The sequence below is a fragment of the Myodes glareolus genome, chromosome 6 (assembly GCF_982192425.1).
Source record: "Myodes glareolus chromosome 6, mMyoGla1.1, whole genome shotgun sequence".
Classification (NCBI taxonomy): domain Eukaryota; kingdom Metazoa; phylum Chordata; class Mammalia; order Rodentia; family Cricetidae; genus Myodes; species Myodes glareolus.
Genome location: NC_142031.1, coordinates 24,677,708 through 24,704,163, shown reverse-complemented (window position 1 = coordinate 24,704,163; position 26,456 = coordinate 24,677,708). Strand labels below are relative to the sequence as shown.

Genomic DNA, 26,456 nt, shown 5'->3' with positions numbered 1-26,456 from the left:
CTGAGTTATGCCCAGTCCTGTGCCTTTGTTGTTCAGATTCTCCATTTGTAGCTTTCCTAGCAACATAACTTCCCATAGAGATGCTGATTATGTTCTCTGTCAGCTTTGGAGATGCCTTTTCTTATGGCTATTGCTTAAATGGGAATGCTTTTTAAGATTCTTTCTTTTTTTCTTTCTTTCTTTCTTTCTTTCTTTCTTTCTTTCTTTCTTTCTTTCTTTCTTTCTTTCTTTTCTTTTCTTTTCTTTCTTTTCTTTTCTTTCTTTCTTTTTAGGTCTGCTCTATAGCCCAGGCAGACATTTTCTCCCAAGTGATGAGGTTGTAGGCATGACCACTCCTCCCAGCCACAGAGACTCTTTCTTTACTCCACTTGTTTTTGTATTTTCATGAGATGACTTCATTACCCTGTACATTGTGATTTATAATCTAAGTGTTTGGTTTCAGTTTTAAGACAGTCTTTCTTCGTAGACGACGCTGGCCTCAAATTTACCATCCTCTTGCCTCAGTCTGTGCAGTGCTAGGAATACAGGCACGTGCTACCACATTTGGCTTATGTATTTTTAGTCCAAGTGTGCTTCATAAGTTGCGGGCTCATGTTTCCAGCTACCTGCTAGAAGTATCTTCCTGGATAGATCACTTTGCAACTGAACACTGTGGTCCTCACTTCATACCTCATTCTGTTCTATGTCCCTTCTACCAATAATCTTCCTACAGATTCTTCGAGCTCAGGAGAGAACCTTGTCTAATGCCTTCTCACGTCCCATCCAGGCTTTGTGTTTCTCTCATTCATCACCATCACCTGCTTAAATTTAAGTCAGGCCTTCTCCATTTTTGTTGTTTTGCAGCTGTAAATGTCCTCTTTCTCCCTCGCCAATCCATCCTACTCTCTGTACCATTTTCAGAGCATTTGCTAATTTTTCTTGACATATTATTTTTGCTTGAAATGACCTTCAGGGTCTAAGGAAGTTTTTCAAGTTCCTTAGTAATCTAAGTAAAATTTCAAGAGCTGCTTTCCTGACTATGACTGGTTTTCCCCTTCAGAAGTGAGTGCCTCTCTTCTGCAGTTCTCCATTATGCCTGTGGCACTTTTTCTCAGTTTATAATTTCTATAGCAATTGCTTGGGTTTTTTGTTTGTTTGTTTGTTTTTCCAAGACAGGTTTTCTCTGTGTTGCCCTGGCTGTTCTGGAACTCACTTTGTACACCATTCTGACCTTGATCTCACAGTAATCCGCCTGTCTCTCTCTCCAAAGTGCTGGGATTAAAGGCGTGCTCCACCACTGCCTGTCAGCAATTGTTTGTACAAGTAATAATGATGATTATCGTTGTTCTTTCTCTGCCTGTGTTCTGAGCAGACAATAATTGAACTCTCTATTATAACCCTTTCCTGACCTCCCTTCTCTTACCCTCTTTTCTGATGCTGGGTTTGAACACAAGGCCCCATTCATGCTAAATAAGCCTTATTTTCAGTTTTTGTTTTAAGCAACTGTCATTGTCTCAACACATAGTAGATTTTTCAGAAAAATCTACTTGGTAAACGAATTAATTAGATGAATATATAATCTCCCTTTATTATTACTATTTTTTTTGCCTCATATTGGTATTCTTAACAACCAGTTTCTAAGCCTTGCTTTCTTATATACCTCTTGCTATTTTAGGAGTGGGACTTGATGGAGGTAATGACAAAGACTGGGAAGCGAATGCCTGCAAAATTCAGCTCATTAAGAAGAAAGGAAAAGTTAAGGCACTGGATGAAGAAGTTCACAGTAATGTACTTAGTTTGATTTTTCCCATTCTACCCTTTTTAGGGACCCATATTAAGGTAGACTTAAAGGTTGAAGAGAAGGAAGAAAAGTAATTTTGTTGACTGCTTGGGTTTAAATTGTCCCTGAGCTTCAAAAATGATCATAGCAACTAGGAAGGAAATTAGGTGCAGTGGGCATAGGGGGCCAGCTCAGAGCTCTAAGTGAAGAAGCTCCAGAAGCGTCATCCTGAGGATGGGGCTCGCATTGGTGGCCTGCTCATATGTCTCCACTTGGCATGGTTTTTACTTAGCTTGATAATCACCCCAAACGCAAAATGCTGGTTTGCTGATCTGCCAGAAGGTGCTTCTTGTGATGGGAGAGGGTGAAAGTTCTTACTTAACAAGGAAAGAAGGCAAATCAAATGCTGGGTGTGCCAAGAGGTATGGTAAGAATGAACTTCTGTTTCGGAAGGAAGCAAATTAGTGCTAATTCTGCTGTCACATCTCAAGCAGAAAACGGTTTGGCCAGAAGCCACAGGCCACAGGGAGTAGTTCCCTAAGGTGGAAAACATGACGACATTGTGTAGGAAAACACATGCTATATGTGTAGAGTTCTGTACCATCTGCAGTCTCAGGTATCCCCGAGTATCTCGACACACAAACCTTGTGGATGGGGGTGCTGGTGTAGTTATACTTAATATAACGTATCTATAGCATTATCAAATACTAGAGTTTTACATTTTATCTTCTACAGAACAACAAGATATGGACTTGGATATAGAATTTGATGTACATCTTGGAATAGCTCATACCCGTTGGGCAACACATGGAGAACCTAGTCCTGTCAATAGTCACCCCCAACGCTCTGATAAAAACAATGGTATGAATGGCTTGTGTGTGCTTTGAAATGATTTTAGTGGGCCAGTAATGGGAGGAGAATCAAGGTGCTTATGTTATTATTTTAATTAGATTCTCATCTAGAAATTTCAAAACATTCAGTGAATGCACAAAACTTGATCCCATCACCAGATTTCAACAGTCCTCCATGTTTTGGTTATTTTGGGATTCCAATAATAAATATTTTTAGCTCTTCAATATGATAGTTGTTTTCTCTCTTTCTCTTGTAATTTAGTGTGTTGTTTATCTGTAAGTTTCCTGTAGTCTAAGTATTTCTAATTATATCTACTCCTATTATGTTATTTAATGTTTGCCCATGTCTTCAATTTTTTTTTGTCTTTTATTTGTTATTTTTTAAAATGGTCTCACTCTGTAGATCTGGCCAGCTTTGAACTTGCATTGATCCTCCTTTCCTTACCTCCCTTATAGCTGTGTGCCATCATGCCCTGCTAAACAGACCTGTTACTTAATTTTTGTTTTTCCAGTCTCGGGCATTGAACCCAGGGTGTATTGATGCTAGGCAAGTCTCTCCTATGAGATGTGTCTGCAGCCCTGAGTATCTCCACCTGGAGGCTCACAGTGTTTGCCATGTTAGCCATTGTTGATTACTGCAGAGATTGTAGGGATTATCAACTGCCAGTAGTCTAGGGCCTCAAGTTCTCCTTTAGTTTTGAGCTCAGGTATGTCTCCAAGGAGAAGTTTTCATCAACTGCTTGGTCACTCTTAGGTATAGCTTGTATAGGCAGGGTGAATATTTGATTATTTTCCTTTAGTTACCATTTTTCAAATATTAAGTGATTCTAATGTTATCCTAAACATTGTTTATTTTCATTATTATAAACTCATAGTAATTATTTTGAGTGTCTTTAAAGTTGATTTTTGAGTTAGCGTACAAAAATGGTTTCCTTGTGGCATTCAACGTACATCATTACACATCCCACATTGCATTCCACTTAACCCCTTTCGCTCCTCTCTCCTTCCGCAGATAGTTCTTTAGACTCAAGTGCTATGTGCTGTGCTACTGAGACACCTCCACGTAGCTTGTGGAGGACCCTTGATTTATTTCAGTACTGAGGTAGCCCTTTGTATCGCTGCAGCACTTTTTCTGTTTTGTCCCACTGGGAGCTTATTCGAGTTGGCTCCTGTTTCTTTTTGAAATGATCCCAGTAGGCTCAGTAGTCTTGATTACTTTTCTTTTTTTGAGACAAATAAGAGATCTTTATGTATACTGAGAACATTTTGAATGCTATAATATGAAATTAGATTTACATTAAGTGTGGTAATACATGCCTGGTTACACAGAAGGCTGAGACAGGAGGAGTGCCTCAGTTCTAGGAGTTCAGGCCAGACAGGGCAACAAAACCATTGTATTTAGTAATAATTACTCTTTTTTGTTGTTGTTTTGACAGGATTTTCAGTATGAGGCCCTGACTGGCCTGGAACTCACTATATCGTCCAGGCTGGCCTTGAATTCAGAAATCCTCTTGTCTCTTCCTTCTGAGTGCATGAGTCGCCAAACCCAAACATAATTATTCTTTTGATTTGTGAGTTTAAACCTACACTGTATGGGTACTGCCATGGCTGCACATAACACTGTTAACTCTTAGTTAGCTATTTTTAACATTTTTTAGTCATTGTTTAATAAAAATAGATGAAATTGATCTCTCAGAATTATATTTATTTGCTCTTGGAATGCTACTTTGACATTTTAATGTGACATTCCAGGAGTCATCTGGACCTTACATAAATCAATTTATAGAACTTGGTAATTATGTAGTTATTAGTTCTTAAACTTTAGTTAGGGTCACTGAGATTGTTTTAACTGAAATGACTTTTAAACTTAAGCAAAGCATAAATGAACAGAGAGAGTGTGGCCAATTAGAGTAGCATTCTGCAGGTGAGGAAACAGGCTCAGGACACTTGCACAGAAGCGGTGCTCTTGAGCTGCTCGATGGCAAGCCACAGTAAGAAGCATACAACACTGGAGGACACCCACTAGTATACTAACTTTTTGACTTGAGAAGACTCTGTTCATAGACCAGGTGTGGTAGTGCATGTCTGTAACCCTAGCACTCGAGTTACAGACACTGGAGAATTTCCACTAGTTCAAAGCAAGCCTGAGCTACATTGTGATACCTTGTCTCAAAAATATGGAACAGCAGGGCTAGAAAGTAGCTTAGTGGCAGAGTATGTGCCTAACATGCAGGAGGTCCTGGATTCAAACCCGAGCACCACTGCCAAAAACCCAAAGGAAATATAAAGGAAAATCTATCCACAATCATAGCTATTCACAGCATTTATCAGACTTCTTATAGTTTGTCAATACTTTATCTCTTCTAGAATTTATTGTTATTCATAATGGAATCATCACCAACTACAAAGACCTGAAAAAATTTTTGGTAAGTAAAGTGAGCCCAGAAGATACCATCTTTGAGAATACTTCTGAGAGTCGGGGACATGCAACGCAACATTATTTAGACTGCTTAAGTAATTCCCAAGTTAGCCACAGGGCGCAGCTTGTTTTATTTCTCTCTGTTGGCGCTGGAGCAGTTCTGATTGCTTCAGGGCATTCTGAGGGCCGGCTATGTGCTGTACTGAGATCGCCTGCTGAGTTTCTGCAGTGATGGGAATTGTCTGTATCTAGCATAGTAGCGTTTGTGCATATGGGACTGCTGAACGTCCGTGACAGAGAAGCTAGATTTTAACTTATCTATTATTTTAAATTTAACTTTAAAATAGCCCTGTATAACCAGTGGCTCTTTATTGGACAGTTGAGGATCACCAAAGAATTGTTACTTATTATGAAACTAGTATTTTTTAATATCATATATTCCACCTTATTTATGTATGTATTCAAATGCTTTTTTATTTTATATGCATTGGTGTTTGACCTACATGTATGTCTGTGTGAGCATGTTGGATCCTCTGGAACTGGAGCTACAGACAGCTGTGAGCCACCATGTAGTTGCTGGGAATTGAACTCATGTCCTCTGGAAGAGCAGCCAGTACTCTTAACCACTGAGCCATCTCTCCAATCCCTATTTTAATTACTTATAATTTAATTTATATGAGGAATATGTGTTAAATGTATTGAGTTGTACTCAATAATGTTATTGTTTCTCTATAATCAGACTTTAATTTTGATTAACATTAATTGAATTGTATTAATTATATTAATTGAACCATTTATTAAATTTATTATTACAAATTAATTTTAACTAATTAAATTAATTTAAATTTTGTGGAAATTTAGTATGACATCCAAAAAAAGTTAGTAATTAGTAAGATTTTAGGGGGGTGAGATGGCTCTTTGGGTAAAATGTTTGCAACTGAAACCTGACGACGTTGAGTTCATTACCTGAAACCCACCTGGTGGAAAGGGAAAACTGATACCTCAGAGCTGTCCTCTGACACACTTATACCTACTCGCATACCATATGTGCACACACACATATATATATGTGCACACATACAATTAGAAAGTCATTTGGTTTTTAAAGGAAAAATTCTAGAAAATATTTGCATGGGGGCTAAAGAGATGGACCAGTAGTTGAGAACACTTGTTGCTCTTGCAGAGGGCCTGGATTTGATTCCTGTCACCTACAGGGTGTTTAACAACTGTTCTGTAATTCCAGTTTCAGGGGATCTGATGCCCTCTTCTGATCTCCAAGGGCATCACCACATATATGCAATATATATATATATATATATATATATATATATATATATATACCTCCACACATAAAATAGCATAAATCTAATAAAAAATTTTAAAAGGTTAACATAAAAGAACCATTAAGTTAAAAAATATTTGAACATTGTATTTATTTAAATGTGTCTTTTTTCTTTATTTCACTTTCAGGAAAGCAAAGGCTATGACTTTGAATCTGAAACAGACACAGAAACCATTGCCAAGCTTGTCAAATACATGTATGATAACTGGGAAAGTCAGGACGTCAGTTTTACTACCTTGGTGGAGAGAGTTATTCAACAACTGGTATTAAATCATACTTTTTAAGATTATGTCAGATTGAGATAATGACTCAGCAGTAAAGCACTTGCAATTCAAGTTTGAGGACCAGAGTTCAGATCCCCAGCACCCACATAAATGCTGGGTAGATAGGAAAGCCTTGTGGTTCTAGCTCCCAGGAGGTGGAACTGGATTTTGGAGCAAGCTGTCTGGTTGACTGTACTAGCTGAATCAGCAAATTCTTGGTTCATGTGAGAGATCCCCACTTTATTATATAAGACACAGAACAATCAAATAAGATAGCCAGCATCAGACTTCTAGCCTCTTCCTACACTCACCCATGTGACTGCACACCCACATCTGTAACCACAACCATGTGTACCAACACACATACTGTCATGCATGTCCAATACACACATGTGCAAAATAAAGTAATTATGCTAATGTTAATTTCAAGTAACTTTTTTAAAATGAGGTTTGATGTGCAGGAACTATGCTGATTCATTATTTTTAATTCAAAGGACTATAACAATAGACAACTTTATTTTAAGGTATTTTATTGTCAGCATCTCTGTGTGTGTGTGTGTGTGTGTGTGTGTGTGTGTGTGTTGTGTGTGTAAGTGAAGGCCAGAGATTGGTGTTGGGTATCTTCTTTTTTTTTGGGGTATCTTCTTAAAACTGTGTTGTGCCCAGCTTTTTATGTGGGTGCTAGGGAACTGAACTCATGCCTGTGTGACAAGCATTTTAGCAACTGAGCCATCACCCTAGTCCCTATGCTGGTTTCTTGAGGGATTTTTACTTCTATTGCACACACACACACACACACAATGCAGAGAATTTTGAGAGATTGTTGTTTGACTTACTAACTTGCTTTTCCTGCATTTACCATTCCATTTACTTCACTATAGCTGTATTCTAGTTATTTCACTATAGTTGGAGGTTGAAAGGTAAGTTTGGCGCTGTCTGGCACAGTGGCTCAGTAGGCAAAAGATTTGCTGTGCAAGTCTGGCAGCCTGAGTTTGATCCCAGAATCAACCATAGGAGAGAACCAGCTTCAGAAAAGGTGCCCTCTAACATCTTATCTTTTTTTTAAGATTTTTTTTATGGTGGTGATGGTACCTGTGTGCACACGTGTTTAGAGTAAGGTATCCCTATTAGTGTCTATGGAGGCCAGAAGAAAGTGTTGAACCCTCTGAAGCTAGAGGTCCAAGTGATTGTGAGCTGCCCAATGTGGGTTCTGGGAACCAAAATCAAGTCCTCTACAAGAGCAGGGAGTCAGCTTCCCTTTATTTATTTATCTATTCATTCATTCATTCATTCATTGTTCATTCATTTTATTTTTTGAGACTGGGTTTCTCTGTGAAACAGCCCTGTCTGTCCTAGAACTCTCTTTGTAGAGCAGGCTGGCCTCGAATTCACAGAGATCTATCTTCCTCTGCCTCCTAAGTGTTCCTGAGTACTGGGACTAAAGACATGAGCTACCGCTGCCTGACTTTTCCAGCCCATTTAATAATTATGATTGTGTATATTTGTTAAGTCCAAGACTGAGGGCATCAAGAGTGGAGGTTTGTAGTGGAATATGATGATGAGGGCCAAGGATGGGTTTTGGACAGAATTAGCAATTCTGTCCTCCCTGAACAAATTAGTCTGAGAGATATGTGTCTGTTGAGAAATGTGCTATGCACACATGTGGCTTTCCAGCTGATTTGTCTTTAAACGTAGTATTGAAAGTAATCTTGGTGATAAAGCTTAGATTGTTCACATTGGAGCTTAGGAGTCAGTGTCTACCTAAAATGTGGTCTTGGGTGTTAGGGAGATCCTGCTGTGACACCTAAAATGGAGGCTTTGTTTTTTGTTTGTTTGTTTGTTTAAATAGTTAAAAAGAGCATTGCTATGAACAAGAAGTGTCCATGCAGAAGCCAGTATGTTTTAAATGTTTTTGTTTGATAATACTACCAAGAAATATTGCTGATGTTTCCTTTTCCTCCATAGGAAGGTGCTTTTGCACTTGTGTTTAAAAGTGTTCATTTTCCTGGGCAAGCAGTTGGCACAAGGTACAATAGATTTAAGACTAATGATGACATGCCCTTTGTAGCATTCGGGTAACAGGATAATTCTCAGTAGCCTGTAAGTGCCCTTTACTGTTTCCTTAGAGGTCTGACTGTGTTTGTTTTTATACACTCCTTTCTTGTACCATTCTTTAACAGAATTTTATGGTAAAACAAATACATTTTGGCATTGTGATTTGTCTTTAGTGAGCACTGTGGCTATTTATGAATTTGGATATGGAGTATTCTTTAGTTTCAGCTCCAAAGCACTAACTTTCTCCATATTTTTTTGGAAATATGTAGAATCCTAAGTAATTGTAACACCACTGATTTTGCTAGATTTTTGCTAACTATCTTTAGAATGATCATAAAGTTCTTAGAGCAGTAAGAACACTTATGATCTGATAACAGAAGGATCTTTATTCTGAAGGCAGGATGCCTAAGGATATATTGGGGTGTGTTTGCAATTGAATGAAAAGTTGCACTTTACAATTAAAAGAAGAACAATTTAAAGTGTTATAAATTATGAGTTGGCAAATTTTTCCAGAATCGGTCAGATAGGAAATACTTGTTGGAACACATGGCCTCCCTGCCAGCACTCAGAGTTACTGTCAGAGCAGCTGCAGAAAAAAGACCTCACTGTCTCAGTAAAATTTTAATGCAATTGTAATTTGCCAGTTTAAAACTTTATTAGAAGTACACAGGTGCGGCCTAGGTACTCAGGTTTCTAATGTAGTTATTTTGTTATACCTGAAGTTCAATTCATTTTTTATAATGCATATGTTATAAATACATATTTATACATAATATATTCCTATATATTATGTATAATATACATACAAAAATACATACGTAACTCATATTTTATAGCATTGTATTTTAAATTGTTCTTTTAATATGAACTGAAACTTTTCATTCAATTGTATACACATTGCAATATATCCTCAGGCATCCTGCCTTCAGAGTAAGGATCCTTTTGTTAGCCAATCTTAAATGTTCTTATTGCTAAAAGAGCTTCATGATCATTTCTAAATTAAATCATTTAAAGAGCATTATATTCCAAATTAAAATGAATTTTGAGTTAATACTTTTTTATATTGTTAGCGCATTATTTATGAGAAAGTTTTATTGTAACTCATCTTGCATTTCAGGCGAGGTAGTCCTCTCTTGATTGGTGTGCGGAGTGAACATAAGCTTTCTACAGATCACATTCCAATTCTCTACAGAACAGGTAAGCCAGCTACATTCCATTGTAAGGACAGGGCAGCTCTGAGAACCATAGAATGCTATGGTAAATGCTATTCGGTCAGATCTGTGTGTACATGTGCATACAGTTACGTAGTTCTGTCTAGACATGAAAAAACATGTGAACACTCTGATAAGAAGAATTTTTCTCTGTTGTGCATCCTTAGCTAGGACTCAGATTGGATCAAAATTCACATGGTGGGGATCACAGGCAGAAAGAGGTGGGAATGCACTCTGCATGGATGAAGGGATTTTACCTGCTTCCCTTCATTTACTAATTCTTGGTTTTTGAAGTGAACTGAGGCTCTAAAAATGCTTATTTCATGGGGAAATGTTTTGACATTTTCCCAATTTGCAAAATAATTTTGTCTGTTTGCTTTTGCCATTTTGAAAGTTGCATTATTTAATAACTATTTTGTTAAAATGAGATGTTTGAGGAGTATTTCAAATCTCAGGCCCCTTTTCCGTTCCTGTTTCAAAATCATATAGATTAATGCTTTAGTTAGGGAAGGAACATGGAACTAAGAAGCCACTTACTGAGTGATTTAGCATCACTTTTAACTAAACTAGATTAAATGTTCTTTATTTAGTGCATGACATTTTACTTTTAGATTTTGATTGGTTTTATTTTAATTTGGATTCTTATTTTAGTCTTTATGTTTGGGGGTTTATTATTATTTATTGGTCCTGGGGTGAAGTTCAAACTCAGAGCCTTATACACACTAGGCAAGTGTTCTACTGCTGGCTTGTATCCTCAGTTCCCTGCTTTTTTTTTTTTTTTAAGATTTGTTATTTGTATTTTATTATATGTAGGCATGTATGTCTGCATGTGGGTGTGTGTGTGTGCATGAGAGTAAAGTTATCTTGGGAGGTCAGAGGTATCAGATACCCTGGGGCTGGAGTTATATATGGTTGTGATCTGCCTGATATGGGTTCACGAAGCCAAACCTGGGTCCTCTGAAAGAGCAGGAAATAGTAGTAACTGGTGAGTCATCTCTCCAGCACCAATTCCTTCCTTCCTTCCGTCCTTCCCTCCCTCCCTCCCTCCCTTCCTTCCTTCTTTCCTTTTTCTTTGAGAGGAGGTTGGAACAGGATCTTGTATAACCTACACTAACCTTAAACTTGCAAGGCTGATCTTTTAACAATTCTGCCCCTGTATCCTGAGTGCTGCAGTGTTTGCCACACTTGGCCAGCTTTTTAGTCTGTCTTTATGCAAACTCTGACTCATTTTATTGACTTACACAGAAATATAAAACAACAGTGTACCTTTCGTTTTCTTACTGCTGAGAACTTTCCATGTGTAAGGTAGGAGACTGCTGGGTTCAAAAAATTGAAACCTTAATTAGTAATATATAATTCTTGGGTTCTTGAACAACAGTTACCAAAGAATGCTGAGCCTGTTCATCTTTGGATGACTGTTTTCATGTTTTACCTGGGAAGAAAATTATTTCCTTAAACAGCCTTTAATGCTTGATGATACTCTTTTATTTTTTTCCCTGATGCAGTACGTCTTTCCCAGTCCATGCCAGAAGAAAGATTAGTTCACCAGTGATAACACATAATCGGTTCTACAGTTGTGGATCCTATACAGTACTGCTTGTTGTGTGTCATAAACGCTACCTTATAGGCTGTTTTAGGTGGCTTTTAGAAATAATGATAATAGTAATAAAATTGAGTGAGATCTCCAAAAGTTGGGAGAAACGTTGATCCTGGTGGATGGCGCTTGATACCTGCGTTTCTCTAACTCTAGTAGGTAGTTGGCGTGGAGCTCAGTGCCATGCTGTCGTGAGAACAGTGTTGGTGGGAGGGCTATAGAGAGAGCTTTGGCTGCTTTTCAGGCTTTTGCCATTGTCTCCAATTTAAAGCCACTTCTTTAACTGAAAAACTGAAAACGAGTGATACTGTATTTCATTTCAGTTGAACAAGAAAATCCCCAAATGGAAAAAAAAATAGAGATATTTATAGGCAGTGATGCCTCAGCTTCTTTTAAATATTTCAATCAGATATACTTCTGTTATCTTAACAATGAAGTTATAAATATTTGGGGTTATACTCAGCTCTAGGATATTTTCGAAAGAAAGCTAGTTGTATTTTGTTGTTGTTTTTTGAGACAGGGTTTCTCTGTAGCTTTGGAGCCTGTCCTGGAACTAGCTTTTGTAGACCAGGCTGGCCTCAAACTCAGAGATCCGCCTTCCTCTGCCTCCCGAGTGCTGGGATTAAAGGCGTGTGCCACCACTACCTGGCTAGCTAGTTGTATTTTTTAAATGTTGGTTCTGGGCTTTACTTCTACTTGTTTTTTAAATTTAGATTGTGTGTATTGGGACAGAGTCTTACTGTATAACTGAGGTTGGCCTCAAACTGTTGATTCTCCTGCATCAGCTTCCAGAGTACTAGGATTAGAGGCATACACATGTGATGTTAATCTTTTTAGAAACAAACAATTCAGTATTTTTATTTAAGAATTATTAAGCAATTTTTTGAGGGTTTTTTTTGATGTATGTGTATTTGCCTGCATGTATGTCTATACTCCACATGCATGCAGTTACCTGCAGAGGCCAGAAGAAGATATTGAGTTCCCTGGGTCTAGAGTTACAGATGGTTGTCAGCTACCATGTGGATGTTGTGAATCCAACCCAGGTCCTCTGGAAGAGTAGCCAGTGATGTTAACCAGTGAGCCGTCTCTCCAGCATCTCACTATGTAGCTCTGACTGGCCTAGAACTTGCTATATGGACAGATTGGCCTTGAATTCAACAGAAATCTGCTAGCTTCTGCCTCCCTGAGTGCTGAATAAAAATTGTGTGCATTAAGCTCCTTGGTTTAAAATTCACTTTTTGATGGACAATTTTAAGATTCCTGCCAAAGGCAGTAGCTGTTATATTAGCAATGCAATGGAGCCCTTGAAGCTATGCCTTTGTAAGCACTTGCTACCTTTTTATAGTATGTCAATGCATACTTATGTTTTAAAGTTTGCTATCTTCTCTGCTTTTGATTTTGACTGGAAAGTACAGTTTTGGTTTCATGCTTAAATCATTTCAGATACCCACAGGTAGAACTTTGGATGCACATTTCTAAGAATAATTATCTAGTCATTGTATATACATTTTAGAAGATAAGATTTGAATTTTTACAAGTAACTTGTAGTATTCTGTGGCTATTCTGCCCTTGGTTTATAAAGATCTCCTGTGCTCTGACTTTGGAGAAAGGATATAACTGTTCTTGGTAGCCCAGTCGGGCCTCAAACTATGTAGGTGAAACTGACCTTGAACTAATCTTCCTGCCTCTGACTTCCCAGATACTAGGACTACAAGCTTGGCTTTAACTTAGAGAATTTGTCAAAGCAGCATACTTCCTCATTTCTGCTAGTTGAGAATTAACCAAAAGGAAAAACAGAAACCAAAGCAATTATTACTGATGAAGAAATAAGTGCCAGAATTAAAAAGACACTGAAAGGCACACACACTTCTGAGATAGGAGAGATTCTTGACTCACAGCTTTGCCTGTGACTAGAAGTAGATGCCATTGGCATGCCATGGTTAGAGTGGCATGCGCTTTGCTTTTTAATTACATTTATTTATTCATATATATGTACATATGTATATATATGTATATGTATATATATATGTACATACATACACACTGTGCATACCATAGCATATGTGTGGCAGTCAGAGGATAGATTGTGGGAATTAGTGTTCTCCTTCCATCATGTGGGACCTGGGGATTGAGCTCAGGTCTTCAGGCTTAGTAGCTAGTGCCTTTACCTATGAGCCATTTCATCAGCCCCCTTTTGATTTTAATTGAGTATTCTAGGCCTGATTTGCTGTTAAAATCGCAAGAGATTTTATTTAAAAAATTAACTTGGCTATAGTCTGCTTTTACTTTTCATTGCAACATATTGTTTTTTAGTTTTTTTAATTTAAATGTTTTATGTGTATGAATGTTTTACCTGCATGTATTTTTGTGTATCACAAGTGTACCTGGTAACCAGGGAGGCAGAAGAGGGAGTCTGATTCCTTGGAATTGGAGTTGAGGAGGATGTGAGCCACCATATGAGTGTTATGAACCAAACTTAGGTCCTTTTGCAGTAGCAATGAGTGTTTTTATCTTTGTCTTAGTTAGGATTTTATTGCTGTGGAGAGACACCATGACCACAGCAACTCCTGTAAAGGAAAACATGTAATTGGTGCTGACTTACAGTTTCAGAGATTTAGTCCATTATCATCATGGAGGGGAGCATGGCAGCATGTAGGCAGACAAGGTGTTGGAGAGGGAACTGAGAGTTCTACATTTGGATCGCAGGTAGAGAATTTGCTTGAGCTTCTGAGTCATCAGAGTCCACCAACCTAGTGACTCACTTCTACCAACTAAGCCACCCCTACTCCAACAAGGCCACACTTCCTAATAATGCCACCTCCTATGGACCAACCATTCAAACACACGAGTCTGTGGGTGCCATACCTATTCACACCTGCACAATCTCTGAACCATTTTTCTAGCCCTGCTGCTTCTAGATTTTTAAAAGTTATTATTAATAAATTATTATCAGTAAATTCTTTTCTACCTGAAGAGAAATGACATTCCAGAGTTTGCAGTGCAGCGCTGTTGTTCACCATACAGTCTTTGCCGCTGTGTCTCACTGCACTTCCTCTCTTCTTCCCGGCTTACTTGCATGGAAATCCAGTGAGAACTGCTGATTTTGTCTGTGCTGCCCTTTTTTCTTTTTGTTGTTGACTTTATAAACATTTATGCCTATTTCTAAATTGTAACATGATTTTCTGTGCTTGCTGACTTTGTTATCTCTGTCCTCTAGGCAAAGACAAGAAAGGAAGCTGCAATCTTTCCCGTGTGGACAGCACAACATGTCTTTTCCCTGTTGAGGAAAAGGCAGTTGAATATTACTTTGCTTCTGACGCAAGGTGAGCTTCCTTCATTGAGTCAACACAATTTTTAGGAAAACGTCCCCAAACCATGAAGGTATTTGTAAAACTCTAGTTGCTAAGAAAGAACCTCCGACTCCTGTCTGCCAGGCGAGCAGTCCTATGAATAATGATGCCTTAACTCCAGAACTCTTTTAACTGAGAAATCAGAGCTCACTTCATTAGACATAGGACAATAAAAATGCTTTTTCTACCACTTCAAAGCATGTTGGTCACTTTACCAAAGCACATACATTAGACCTATTCTAATACATTTACTTGGAGTATTTGTTTTATTTCCAGGATGTACCCAAGCATTATAGGGAGGAAGGATTGCTTTTCTAGCAGTTATGGAATTATGAGTTATGTAGTGGAATATTTAGAGGTATTGGTAATTTGAATACTCTAGGAGTGGGGTTAAGATAAAATCACTCAGATACTTGATTCATTCACTGTGACTGAAAATAGGAGGAAATAAGAAAGAGAAAATGGTACCACTTAGTATTCCAAGAGTGTATTATCTGAGTGAGAAACAAACTTTGTTTTCTAGATTTTGCAAACTTGTCTTTGCTGTCATTAAGTGGGTTTGCTACAAAGAGTTGGTAGTCATGACCTAAACTAGAAAAGCTTTTGATTCATTTGTAATTCTTAATGAACAATGCTATGTGCTAGCCTCAGGAGATGGTAAATAAAAAATATTAGATCTGTTATAATGGAGGAGATAATACTTACCTATAACAAGATCATTTAGGCCCTCATGAGTATACCTTTTTTAAGGGAATGAAGCTCAAACTGAGCTAAGGGACAGTCAGGAGCTAATTAGGTGAAGGTTTGGGGGGAAGAACATTCATTTTGTGCAGTTGACTCAACTGTGAGAGTTTGGGAAGGGCATTAAACAGCCTGAATAGAGTGAGAGGCTGCTTGGTGGGACGTGCAAGGCAATTTGAAATTTTCCTGAGAGCCAGTGGGAGCTGAAAAGTGGTTTGTTGGGTGAAGGAAAAGTTTTGATTAGCATTACCTTTTGATGTTGACTTGAGCAGAAAAGGAGACTGGGAAGATCGGTAAGAGAAGTAGTGGGTAGTTAGGAGGGTGCTGCAGAAGCCAGCCAAAGAGCTGGTGGCGGCTTGTGAGCTCAGTGGCAGTGACATGGAACTGTTCAGAAATAGGGGTTAAAATGACAGGCTTTGGTGAAAGCTGGAATGAGGTGGCAATAGCTAAGGCTTCTGGTTTTGTTTAATTGGTTAGATGTGCAGAGGTCCACTTTATTATTGTTGTTACTATTTTCACAATGACCACATCTTCAATATGGCCTTGTAGGAAGTGAGTACTTTGGCAGTTAACATGTGGTGTAAGATGAGTTGGTGTTTAAGCTTGGTCTGTGTGTTCTAATGATAGCTTTCTAGGTGATAATGATTCTTGGTTATTGATAGTAACATCTCCATGACCATTTTGTAGTGCTGTGATAGAGCACACCAATCGTGTCATCTTTCTGGAAGATGATGATGTTGCAGCAGTGGTGGATGGTCGTCTTTCTATCCATCGAATTAAGCGAACTGCAGGAGACCATCCTGGCCGAGCTGTGCAAACCCTCCAGATGGAACTCCAGCAGATCATGAAGGGTGAGAATATTTTGCAATGTTAGGACTTGGGATGCTTAAAGAAAGGAAGCATGCTACTTCCCATCCTGCTTAGGAAACTTCCATATGATGAGTGGGTGGTGAACCCAGGATAAGGGATGACTGGAGAAATTATCTGCTAGTCTTAGAATAGTTCTTGAAATTAAAGCATGGTTTGATTTGAACTTTGTAAGGAGATAGTGCCACATGTTTAAAGATGCTTCATAAGGGTAAATATGGCTCATACTCTGTTCAGTATTCTTGTATTCCCTCTGCTTCATCCTTCTCATGTATTAAGAGGGGAAAATAGAATTCATCTCATTAAAGTTGTATTGAAGATCAAGAATGCTGGTCTGTATAAAGCTCTTAGAACAGTACCTGATATGAGTGTGCTTTACATAATGTGTCCTGCCATTAACTGTTAGGATTTTTATGGGCTGTAATAGGAATTATATTGTAGAACCACTGTCTGCAAAGTCCCATGAGCTACACTATAGTCCGTACTAGGACTGATCTTACTTATAAGTAAGGAATTTCCACAGTTGACGTACTAAAGATAACTTGATAAGTTTGAACTTAAATTTGATTCAAAAATTATCTTATGCCCCTGTTTTTGTGTAACTTGCATTAACTACTGTATATAAAACTGACTTTCTTCCTTGTTCATTTTTCATATAGAGTAAAGCACTCACGGAGGCTTCTAGGAAGTTAACCTGATTTCTTTATTACCTGACCTTTTGTTTCATCTATCAAGATTATGTTGAAAAGAGATAGACTTGATTGTGTACAGATTTCTTATTCTTTAGCTCATTTACTGTTGTTTTAATTATGTAATTTCTATTTTTGTAGGCAACTTTAGTTCATTTATGCAGAAAGAAATTTTTGAGCAGCCAGAGTCTGTTGTGAACACAATGAGAGGAAGAGTCAATTTTGATGACTACACTGGTAATAACATTTACTTTTTTTTCATTTCAGTCTCTTGTAGGAGTGCCATTAGCAACCTGAAAGTTTATTGTCCTTTATATAGATCGATAGAACAGCTAAGATTGCCAGACATCAAGGCGTGATTGCACTTTATGGTGAAGTCACAATAATCAGACTCAGAGACAGGAAGTGGGCTGACGGCTAGGTGTTGGGTGATGGTGGAGAGTTATGACTTCTTAGGTAATTTCTCTTGGGGATGATGAAAAGTTCTAGAGTTGGTTAGTAGTGATGGGGGTCCAACCGTGTGAATGTATGTAATCCCACTGAATGACATATTAAAAAATGGTAAAGGGGGTGACTATCACATACAGTGTTCCTGCTGTGGCTGTCAGGGACAGTTCTTTGCATGGGTTGGGCACTGTGGATTCTGAAAAGAGCCTGTCTCCTCGCTCAGGTTACATGAATTGGCCAGGCTAGATTTCCTTCTAAATTTTTTCTTTCAGGTTTATTTGTTTTATGTGTATGAGAGCTTTGGCTACTTGTATGTATGTATGTACACCACATTTGTGCCTGGTGTTCTTGGACGTTAGAAGAAGACAACAGATTCTCTGGGACAGGGCTTATATAGTTGTGAACTATCGTGCGGGTGCTGGGAATAGAACCCAAATCTTCTGTAAGAACAGCAAGTGCTCTTAACCACTGAGTCATCTCTCTAGCCCCTGGGTTTCTTTCATACGTAAGCTAAAGCATGAACTTCTGCAGAGTTCTTTCTTAATGTTTGCACCTTACTCCCCATGTTTAAGCTAGAAGTCAAAGTGCAACACTACTCTTCAGAACACACATCACAGGACTTACACAGATATCTTATGATCATAGACCCTTAGTCTTCAACTCATGCCATAGAAGTAGACTCTATTAATGTTTCTGATGTAGTCTTGCCTTCAATATTTTAATCATGTGTAAAGGAGATCAATATATAGTTAACAATTTCAAGAAAAGTAAAATGTGATCCTAGCACCGGAAAATGCTTAAAGCTTAATATTGAATTTATTAAATGTGAAGAATGAGTCTGTTTGTGGAAAGGGTTTTGAGGTAAGGGAAGGCCTCATGAAATAAGAAGCTATGGGTTTGGAAGATGTAAATAAGCGGATGTCAGATGGGAACACTCATCTGGCTAGAAGAGCATTAGCTAAGGGCATTGATGGGAAAGCCATCAGGAGGTTGCTTATGGAGTACTCTGTAGTCTAGGGTATGTTCCAGATCTAGTATTTGAAGAGTTGTAAAAGAAAATAAGTGTAGGAAAGAAGGGGGAGGAACTGTTCTGAGGAAGTAGAAGGGGAAGCTCAGTGGGGTACCTCTGCTAAAGAAGCTAAAGAGTTTAAAAGGCTGAGTGACAGTCTCCAGGGTATGGAAGGAGTGAGAGCCAGAGTTAAATACCTATGTCAGTAGAATGTTGATCGATCTGGGACACAAAGAGAAAGAGGGGAATCCAGGGGAGAGACAGGAGCAAGACAACAAAGACCCATATCTATCTGTGAGTACCAAGACTCAGGGAGGGCCAGAAAACAGTGCTCAAAGGATTTATGGAACTAAAGTCAGGAAGAAGAGTTGTTTGTTAAGGGAAGAGATTGAGACAGCCTTAGAACTTCATGGTAAGTCTTTATCCCTGTTCCTGTTGTGTGTTCCTATGCGACCGCCCTCCATCCTGAGAATTAAAACTAGGGTCTTGCATGTGCTAAGTGTGTAGTGTACTACTGAGCTATACCTTCAGCTCTGAGACGTTTACTGTTTTAGACACTCTTAGGTGTGTTTTGTGCATACAAGTTGTCTAATCCAAAAAGAATAGCAATTATCTTCTTTGTTTTTAAGGTGAGGACATCAGGGCTCTGTCATTTTGAATGTCTTGTCAAAGGCAAAGGTCACATTCATGGAGCCATGTCTTCATGTGTGCTCAGTGGTCTTCCTGAGTACCCTCCTCCCCATCTTCCAGGTTTTCTTGCTATTTCCATTACTTATGGCTTATGTCATCAGAATTAGATTAAAACATTATCCAGCTGTAATAATGCATGCGAGGAAGGCTGAGGCAGGAACATTGAGTTTGAGGCCTGCCTGGTATTACGAGTGAGAATCTATCTTTCTCACAGACTGCATATAAGACATTTCAGACCTTGGAGGACTCCTAGAGTTATCCTAAAAGCCATCTGTAGTGTCTGCACTATGGGACGGTATGCGAGCCGGGAACTAAGCTGGAGACTTAAAAACACACGCACACACAGATAGACAGAGACATGAGGACACGGGTCATCCTTGATACAAGAATGCCAAGAATGGCCACTTTATTGTGCTCAGGGGCAGCTTATATAGTGCTCTGACTACGCCCCAGCTCTCAGGATCTTTCAGCTGCAGGCTCACCAGAAATCACTCCTCCGCCATCAGGGTCTTGTGCTCAGAGCACCTACAGGGCTGCTCAGAGCAGAGGAAAACAAGTTGTTTACAAGAAATTCAGGGTCTGGTGGTCTGCAGTCCCCAACAGCCATCAGGGAATTTGCTCAGACCAAGTTTAGGAACGATGGTATTTAGCTAACTGCATCTTAACCTGTCTGTCATTCTTTTTTTTTTTTTTTTTTTTTTGTACTCATTTAAGCACTGCCTGTCCATTATCTCTAGAGAGTTAGTTACTGACTAACTCTCATATCTTGATATTAACCCATTTCTATTAATCTGTATCACACCACGAGGTGTGACTTACCGGGAAAGAATCAGCATGTCTGACCTGGTGGCTGGCTCCATGGCGTCTGGCTCATAGCCCTCTTCCCAGCATTCTATTCTGTTTACTCTGCCTACCTAATTTTCTGTCCTATCAAAGGGCCGAGGCAGTCTCTTTATTGACCAATGAAAATAACACAATAGACAGATAACCCTCCTCCATCATTTCCCCTTTTTCTGTTTAAACAAAAAAGAAGGCTTTCATTTTAACATAGTAAAATTACATATAACAAAACAGTTATCAAGCAAGAATTACAGTCACAATATTTATAACTATATCTTTATCATAATAATGGAAAACTATAACTATGACTATCCATTCTTCAACTCCATCAAAGACTCCAGAAGGATATATTACCTAAGTAAACAAGAAGTAAGCAACTTCCAAAACTCTAGAAATGACAGAGACATCTCGCTGCCTGGACAGTCACCCAAAGTTCCTCTGTATCGTTGGGGCATCCATCTTCAGCCTTCAGGCCCATAATATCCAGAGACATTTCCATGAAGCAGGAAATTTCAAAGGCAGTTCAGTCACTATCTGCTGTGTCCTGCAGAATGTCTCGCAGACTCTTTCATGAATCAGGAACCCCGAAAGATCATCTCACCTTTAGGCAAGTTCAGCAGTCCTCTCTCTGCGGGTTCTCTGTGTCCAGTTTATATAACAGTCCAGGCAAGAGCAGTTTCTTGCCCAAATGGCTAACCAACTCCATAAGGAGCCTCTTCGATGCCCATCTTCCTCTTGAAGTAGATTGGTGTTGCCAGGAGCAGACGTGTCTCATTGTCATGAAAAGTCCTAAGTTATTAAAACATTAAATGCCATGTTCTGTAGTCTTTGAAAGATATGAATGTCTATCTGAAATATATCTATGCACTTCGAGAAAATCAGACTAACATTACTACAAGCTAGTATTATCCATTAACAACCTATATTTTTAATTATACATTGCATTTTTAAAATGAACTACACAATCACAATACATCAGTCAAGATCAGAAATATATATACATATAACAAAATTGACCTTAAAATCCATACCAATGAAATTATTCATATCTATATCATATCCCCCTTTAAATGTAAAAGAACATTTATAAACAATATTTGGGAATATAGGCGTAGTTATTTCTCTCCAAACTTCTTCCTGCTGTATAGGGGCGCAGTTAATCAGGTCTTTCATGGTATAACCTGTCTGCCAGGTTCATCTCAGTCGGCAGTTGAGTGAAGTAATTTTTTGAGGGTGTTCACAGCAACCTTTCAGGAGGGCGTGGTCTATCATACCATACTGGGATAGAAGCTATCCACAGGGTCTCATCCTCTGTGAAAACAAAAGAAGAACCTCCTTTCCAAAGTATCATATCCTTAGATCCAAATTCAGAAGTCAAAGTATTTTTAACATATCTATCTTGGATTAGTTCAGCAGCATTCATAAACAAATATCTTTTAGCAGCTGTTGCTCCTTCCTCATCATTCAAACAATTCAAAGAGAGCAGAATAACACACAGTATCAAGATTCTCTGTGTATTTTCCATCTCTATGTGGCTTTATTTTAACCTCTATTTCTTTTATTTTTACTTTTACTTTTTGAGACAGGTTCTCTGTATATCTTTGTCCTGGAATAACTCTGTAGATCAGGCTGTCCTTGAACTCACAGAGATCCACTGTCTCTGCCTCCCCAGTGCTAGGATTAAAGGTGTGTGCTATCACACCTTGAACTTAGAGATGCTTCTGTCTCTGCCTCCCAGGCATTGGGATTAAAGGTGTGTGCTACCATACCTTGAAGTCACAGAGGTCAATATGCCTCTACCTCCCGGGCATTGGGATTAAAGGTGTGTACCACCACACATAACTACTCTCTTTTTACTTTAAGAACTTTAACTTTTATCCTGCATTTATTTGTAACACACTATAAACCATTTAGAGGTTTTTTTTTTTGTTTTTGAATCTCTCTTTACTGTATATCTCTCCTTTTTTCTGACCACATGAGCCTAAAACCGTGGCTTTGACGGCTGGATCTAGGCCATTTCTTAGCTTTCCAGCCTCATGGTAGAGGTACTGCTGAAGCCATTTTTATTGCCACAACTCTGTGGCATTTCAAGGTCCCTGCTAGCAAGCAAGCGGCAGCATTTGCAGCATTCTGCTCACAGACCACACTCAGTCGGACTGCCTGCCTGAAACAGTCAGAGATTGCCCTGCCAGGGCAGCCCAGAAAGACGGCATTTTAAAACAGCGCAGCTTTTTTTCCTGCTACAGCTGAAAACCGAAAAGCATGCATTCAGTTTTTCACCAACACCGTTTAAGTGTTTCGTGGTAGGACCTCTTAATGAGCTACAAAGTTTTGCAGCTAAAGCTGAGTCAGGAAGCCTCCCTTAGATGAGAGCGCTTGCTTGCTCTAGCAAACAGAGCAGACCTGAGAAATTGCTGCTACCAACAAAACATGCTTTACTCTATTCGTTCCCAAGCTTTCTCAAGCTTTCTGTGGATTCAGTTATCCACGTTGGCGCCATCTGTAGAAAGGAGCTGCGGGCAGGCCTGCTTTTCGCCTCACTCGGCTCCCACACGGCTAGCTTAGTCCCAGAAATAATAACACACAAATTGTATTCATTTAAGCACTGCCTGGCCCATTATCTCTAGAGAGTTAGTTACTGACTAACTCTCATATCTTGATATTAACCCATTTCTATTAATCTGTATCACACCACGAGGTGTGGCTTACCGGGAAAGATTCAGCATGTCTGACCTGCTGGCTGGCTCCATGGTGTCTCCCTGTCTGTCATTCTTGATCTCCATCTGCAATATTAGTCTCTTTGGTAGACTCTGCTCTTTTGGGAGGTGGGCTGGACTGGTATTTAGCCCCGAATGCCTTGGAACTCACTTTGAAGATCAGGCTATCCTGATCTACCTACCTCTGCCTCTGGAGTGATGGAGTTAAAGGTGTGCCCCCACCATGCTAGTTTGTCTGTTTTTATATTGAGTTTCCTAACTTGCTTTTGTATAACCCCACACTAACCTCCAGCCATTTTTTTTCTATTTTATAGCCATACATTTGGTTTTGAATGATGAATTTATTAAGTATGTGGCAAGCCAAAGTAAAAGAATAAATAGAAAATGATGGATACATAGTTGATAGAACAAATTGGGCACTCAAAATATCTAGCAGAAACTTGGGGTGGGACATCTTCAGATATTAGAGAACAAACATGCTTGGGTGTGTGTGTGTGTGTGTGTGTGTGTGTGTGTGTGTGTGAACCCCTCTTCCAGAGGCAGTTTCTCTGTGAGTCCAAACAGCACACAACAATTGACCAATATAACCGACATTACAATTTCTAAATCTTCATAGCACATGCCAAGGTCTGTGGAAACAATGTGCTCTTATACTGTGGCTTAATTTAGAGCAGGCACAGGAGCTAACCAGGTAATAGTCACAGGAGATTTGAAAGCCTTAAGTAGTGTGGTTTATATTCTAAATCATTTGGGAAATCAGTAGTACTTTTTTGTTGATTTGTTTCTACTTTGTTCACGTGTGGGGGTTAGGGAGCAGTATATGTGAGCATGTGTGGTTTTTTTTTTTTTTTAACTCTTGGGAGGCCTGCCACTCAGCTTCCAAATAAATACACTATTCTTACTTATGAATGTTCAGCCTGGCCTGTTTCTAGCTGCTTTTCTAACCTAAATTATCCTGTTTTTCTTTAACTATGTTTTGCTTCTGGGCTTTTTACCCTTCTTTGTTCTATATACCTTTCTTTTTGTTCTTACTCTGTGACTGGCTGTGTGGCTGGGTAGCTGGCCCCTGGTGTCCTCCTTTCCTCCTTTTCTCTCTCTTCACTCACTCTTTCCAAACCTGGATTTCTTCTCCTACTTATTCTCTCTGCCTGAAAGCCTATCCCTCTCCTGCCTAGCTATTGTCAGCTCTGCTCTTTATTAGACCAATCAGGTGTTTTAGCCAGGCAAAGTAACACAGCTTTACAGAGTTAAACAAATGCAATGTAAAAGAATGCAGCACGTCTTTGCATCATTAAACAAGTGTTCCACAGATAAACAAATGTAACACATCTTAAACTAATATTCCACAACACACGTGGAGGTCAGAGCTCAAGTCAAGTGTCTTTCTCAGTTGCCTTCCACCTTATTTTTGACATAAGGTCTCTATACTGAATCTGAAGCTCACTGATTGACTAGATTAGCTGGTCATTGAGCTCTACATTCCCAATGGTGGAATTTGCCTGTCTCTACCTTCTTAATGCTGGGATTACAGGCACCCGTTTTTATGATCAGTTTTTTCTTTCTTTTTTATTTATTTATTTATTTTTTGAGACACAGTTTTTCTGTTGCTTTGGTGTTTGTCCTGGAGCTAGTTCTTGTAGACCAGGCTGATCCTGAACTCACAGAGATCCACCTGCTTCTGCCTCCCAAGTACTGGGATTAAAGGCATGCGCCACCACCACCTGGCACTATGCCCAGCTTTTTATGTGAGTGCTAGAGATCCAAAATCAGGTTCTCATGCTTGTACAGCAAACACTACCCATCGAGTCTTCTCCAGCCTGTTTTGGTAATTAAAAAGAGAGAGGAAGTTGAGAGAATGTTGGTGTCATCATCTTTAGAGAGATGATGACCCAAAGGGATTTTGTAGGGGGATGTGGTAGGTGGGCTGAGGGAGGAATGTTTAAGCGATCCAGGTAATGTCAACATTGGAACTGGAGCAGTTAGGCAGGTGATAATAACGAAGATTGAGAAAGAATGGGCTTGTATACAAGCAATACTACAGTGTTGGTACATTGATACCATGTTAACGAAACCCAGAGGAGATTCAAAATGCATCAGTGTTGCATTAAGGATGAGAACAGAAACTTTCTCTTGGAGTACTTTGACCAAGAAAGAGCTTAAATTTGAACAAATTGGAATTCTCTGCTTCCCTCCCATTGCCTTTCATCTGTGGTTACTGGCGTGCTGGTAGCATGTCTATTCTATGACTGATCCATTTGTCCCTGCTGTTGCTTCTCTGTTGTGCCTGATATTCCCCTCTCTTTGTGTGTGTGTGTGTGTGTGTGTGTGTGTGTGTGTGTGTGTGTGTTGTGTTATCCCTAACACAGAGCTTTGCTTTATATTCAACAACATGGTCTGGGAAAGAAATGAGGAATTCATTATACAAAATCTTTGAGTTTTACAAGGAAAGAAGTTACTTTACTGACCAAGAATAGCACTCAAAACCACAAACAGACCTATGTACACATGCTGCTTTCAACAGTTAATGTGTTACTTGTTTTGTTTAAGATTGTTTTCAATCTGTTGGCTGCTTTTGGCAAATGATTACCACAACACACAAGCATTATTCTGGGTCAGAGGCAAGGAAAGTACATAATTTAAGATTAAAACTATGCAATTAGCTTAAGTTGTAAAAGCTGATTGCATGGAAAATCCAAGGCACAGTTATTAATGTTGGTTACATTGTTCTCTTAAAGGCAGTTTGAGCAGGTTTATCATACAGTAGTAGGATAACGGGTTTAGTGCATAGTCTTAATGGTCTCAATGCATATTATTAATTTGGCTGTAGGATCTGGCAGTAGTTCAGTCTCATAAAGACATTAAGTATTTTTAGAAAATATATCTCCATAGTTTGGAGTTTATAGAAATAAACATAATGAAGATAATTTTCTAGGAAGCTTTATTGAAGTATAATTAGATGTAATGAACACAATCATTCTGTATGGTGATTGTACATACAGCCCATGTTGATGGGTTTATTTGTGTGTGGTTTGTGTATGTGTGTACAATTGTACATACATGTGCTTTTATGGATGCCAGAGGCCAACCTTGGGAGATGTTTCTTAGGCTTAACTCCACTTTTATTTTGTTTGGTTGTTGTTGTTTTATTTTGTTTGTTTGTTTGAGATAGGGTCTCTCACTGAGACTTGGCATTAGGATTAGACGTGATAGTGAGCCCCAGGGATCATTCTGTCTCTCTCCCCAGAGCTGATAATGTAAGCACATCCCATCATGCTTAGATTTTTACATGGGTTTTGGGGATCAAATTCAAGCTTGTGTGGCAAGCACTTTATGGATTAATCTATCTTCCCAGCGCTACATTTATCATGTATTTTCTTGCTTTGATTTGTTTTATATATGTGTGTAGGCACATGTGTCATAGCATGCAGGTAGAGAGAGGTCAGAGGACAACTTGTAGGAGTTGGCTCTCTCCTTCTGTGATGTGGGTCCTAGGAGTAGAACTCAGCTCATCAGGCTCAGCAGCAATGCCTTTACCTGCTAAGTCATCTCACCTGCCCAAAGTCATCATTTTTAAAAAGTAACTTTTGGGGGGGGGGGCTGGAGAGATGACTC

The 26,456-nt window shown here is 39.0% G+C and overlaps 1 protein-coding gene across 1 annotated transcript in view; it reads left to right on the top strand.

Moving 5' to 3' along the window:
* The window catches only part of Gfpt1 (glutamine--fructose-6-phosphate transaminase 1), a 51,036-nt gene that overhangs the window by 7,360 nt on the left and 17,220 nt on the right, over positions 1-26,456 (top strand). Inside the window, exons 3-11 of the mRNA XM_048416397.3 lie at positions 1,655-1,762; positions 2,495-2,620; positions 4,978-5,036; positions 6,500-6,634; positions 8,600-8,661; positions 9,807-9,886; positions 14,712-14,817; positions 16,273-16,436; positions 17,283-17,378. Of these exons, the coding sequence (XP_048272354.1) occupies positions 1,655-1,762; positions 2,495-2,620; positions 4,978-5,036; positions 6,500-6,634; positions 8,600-8,661; positions 9,807-9,886; positions 14,712-14,817; positions 16,273-16,436; positions 17,283-17,378 (936 nt within the window). The remainder of the gene's footprint in view (positions 1-1,654; positions 1,763-2,494; positions 2,621-4,977; positions 5,037-6,499; positions 6,635-8,599; positions 8,662-9,806; positions 9,887-14,711; positions 14,818-16,272; positions 16,437-17,282; positions 17,379-26,456) is intronic.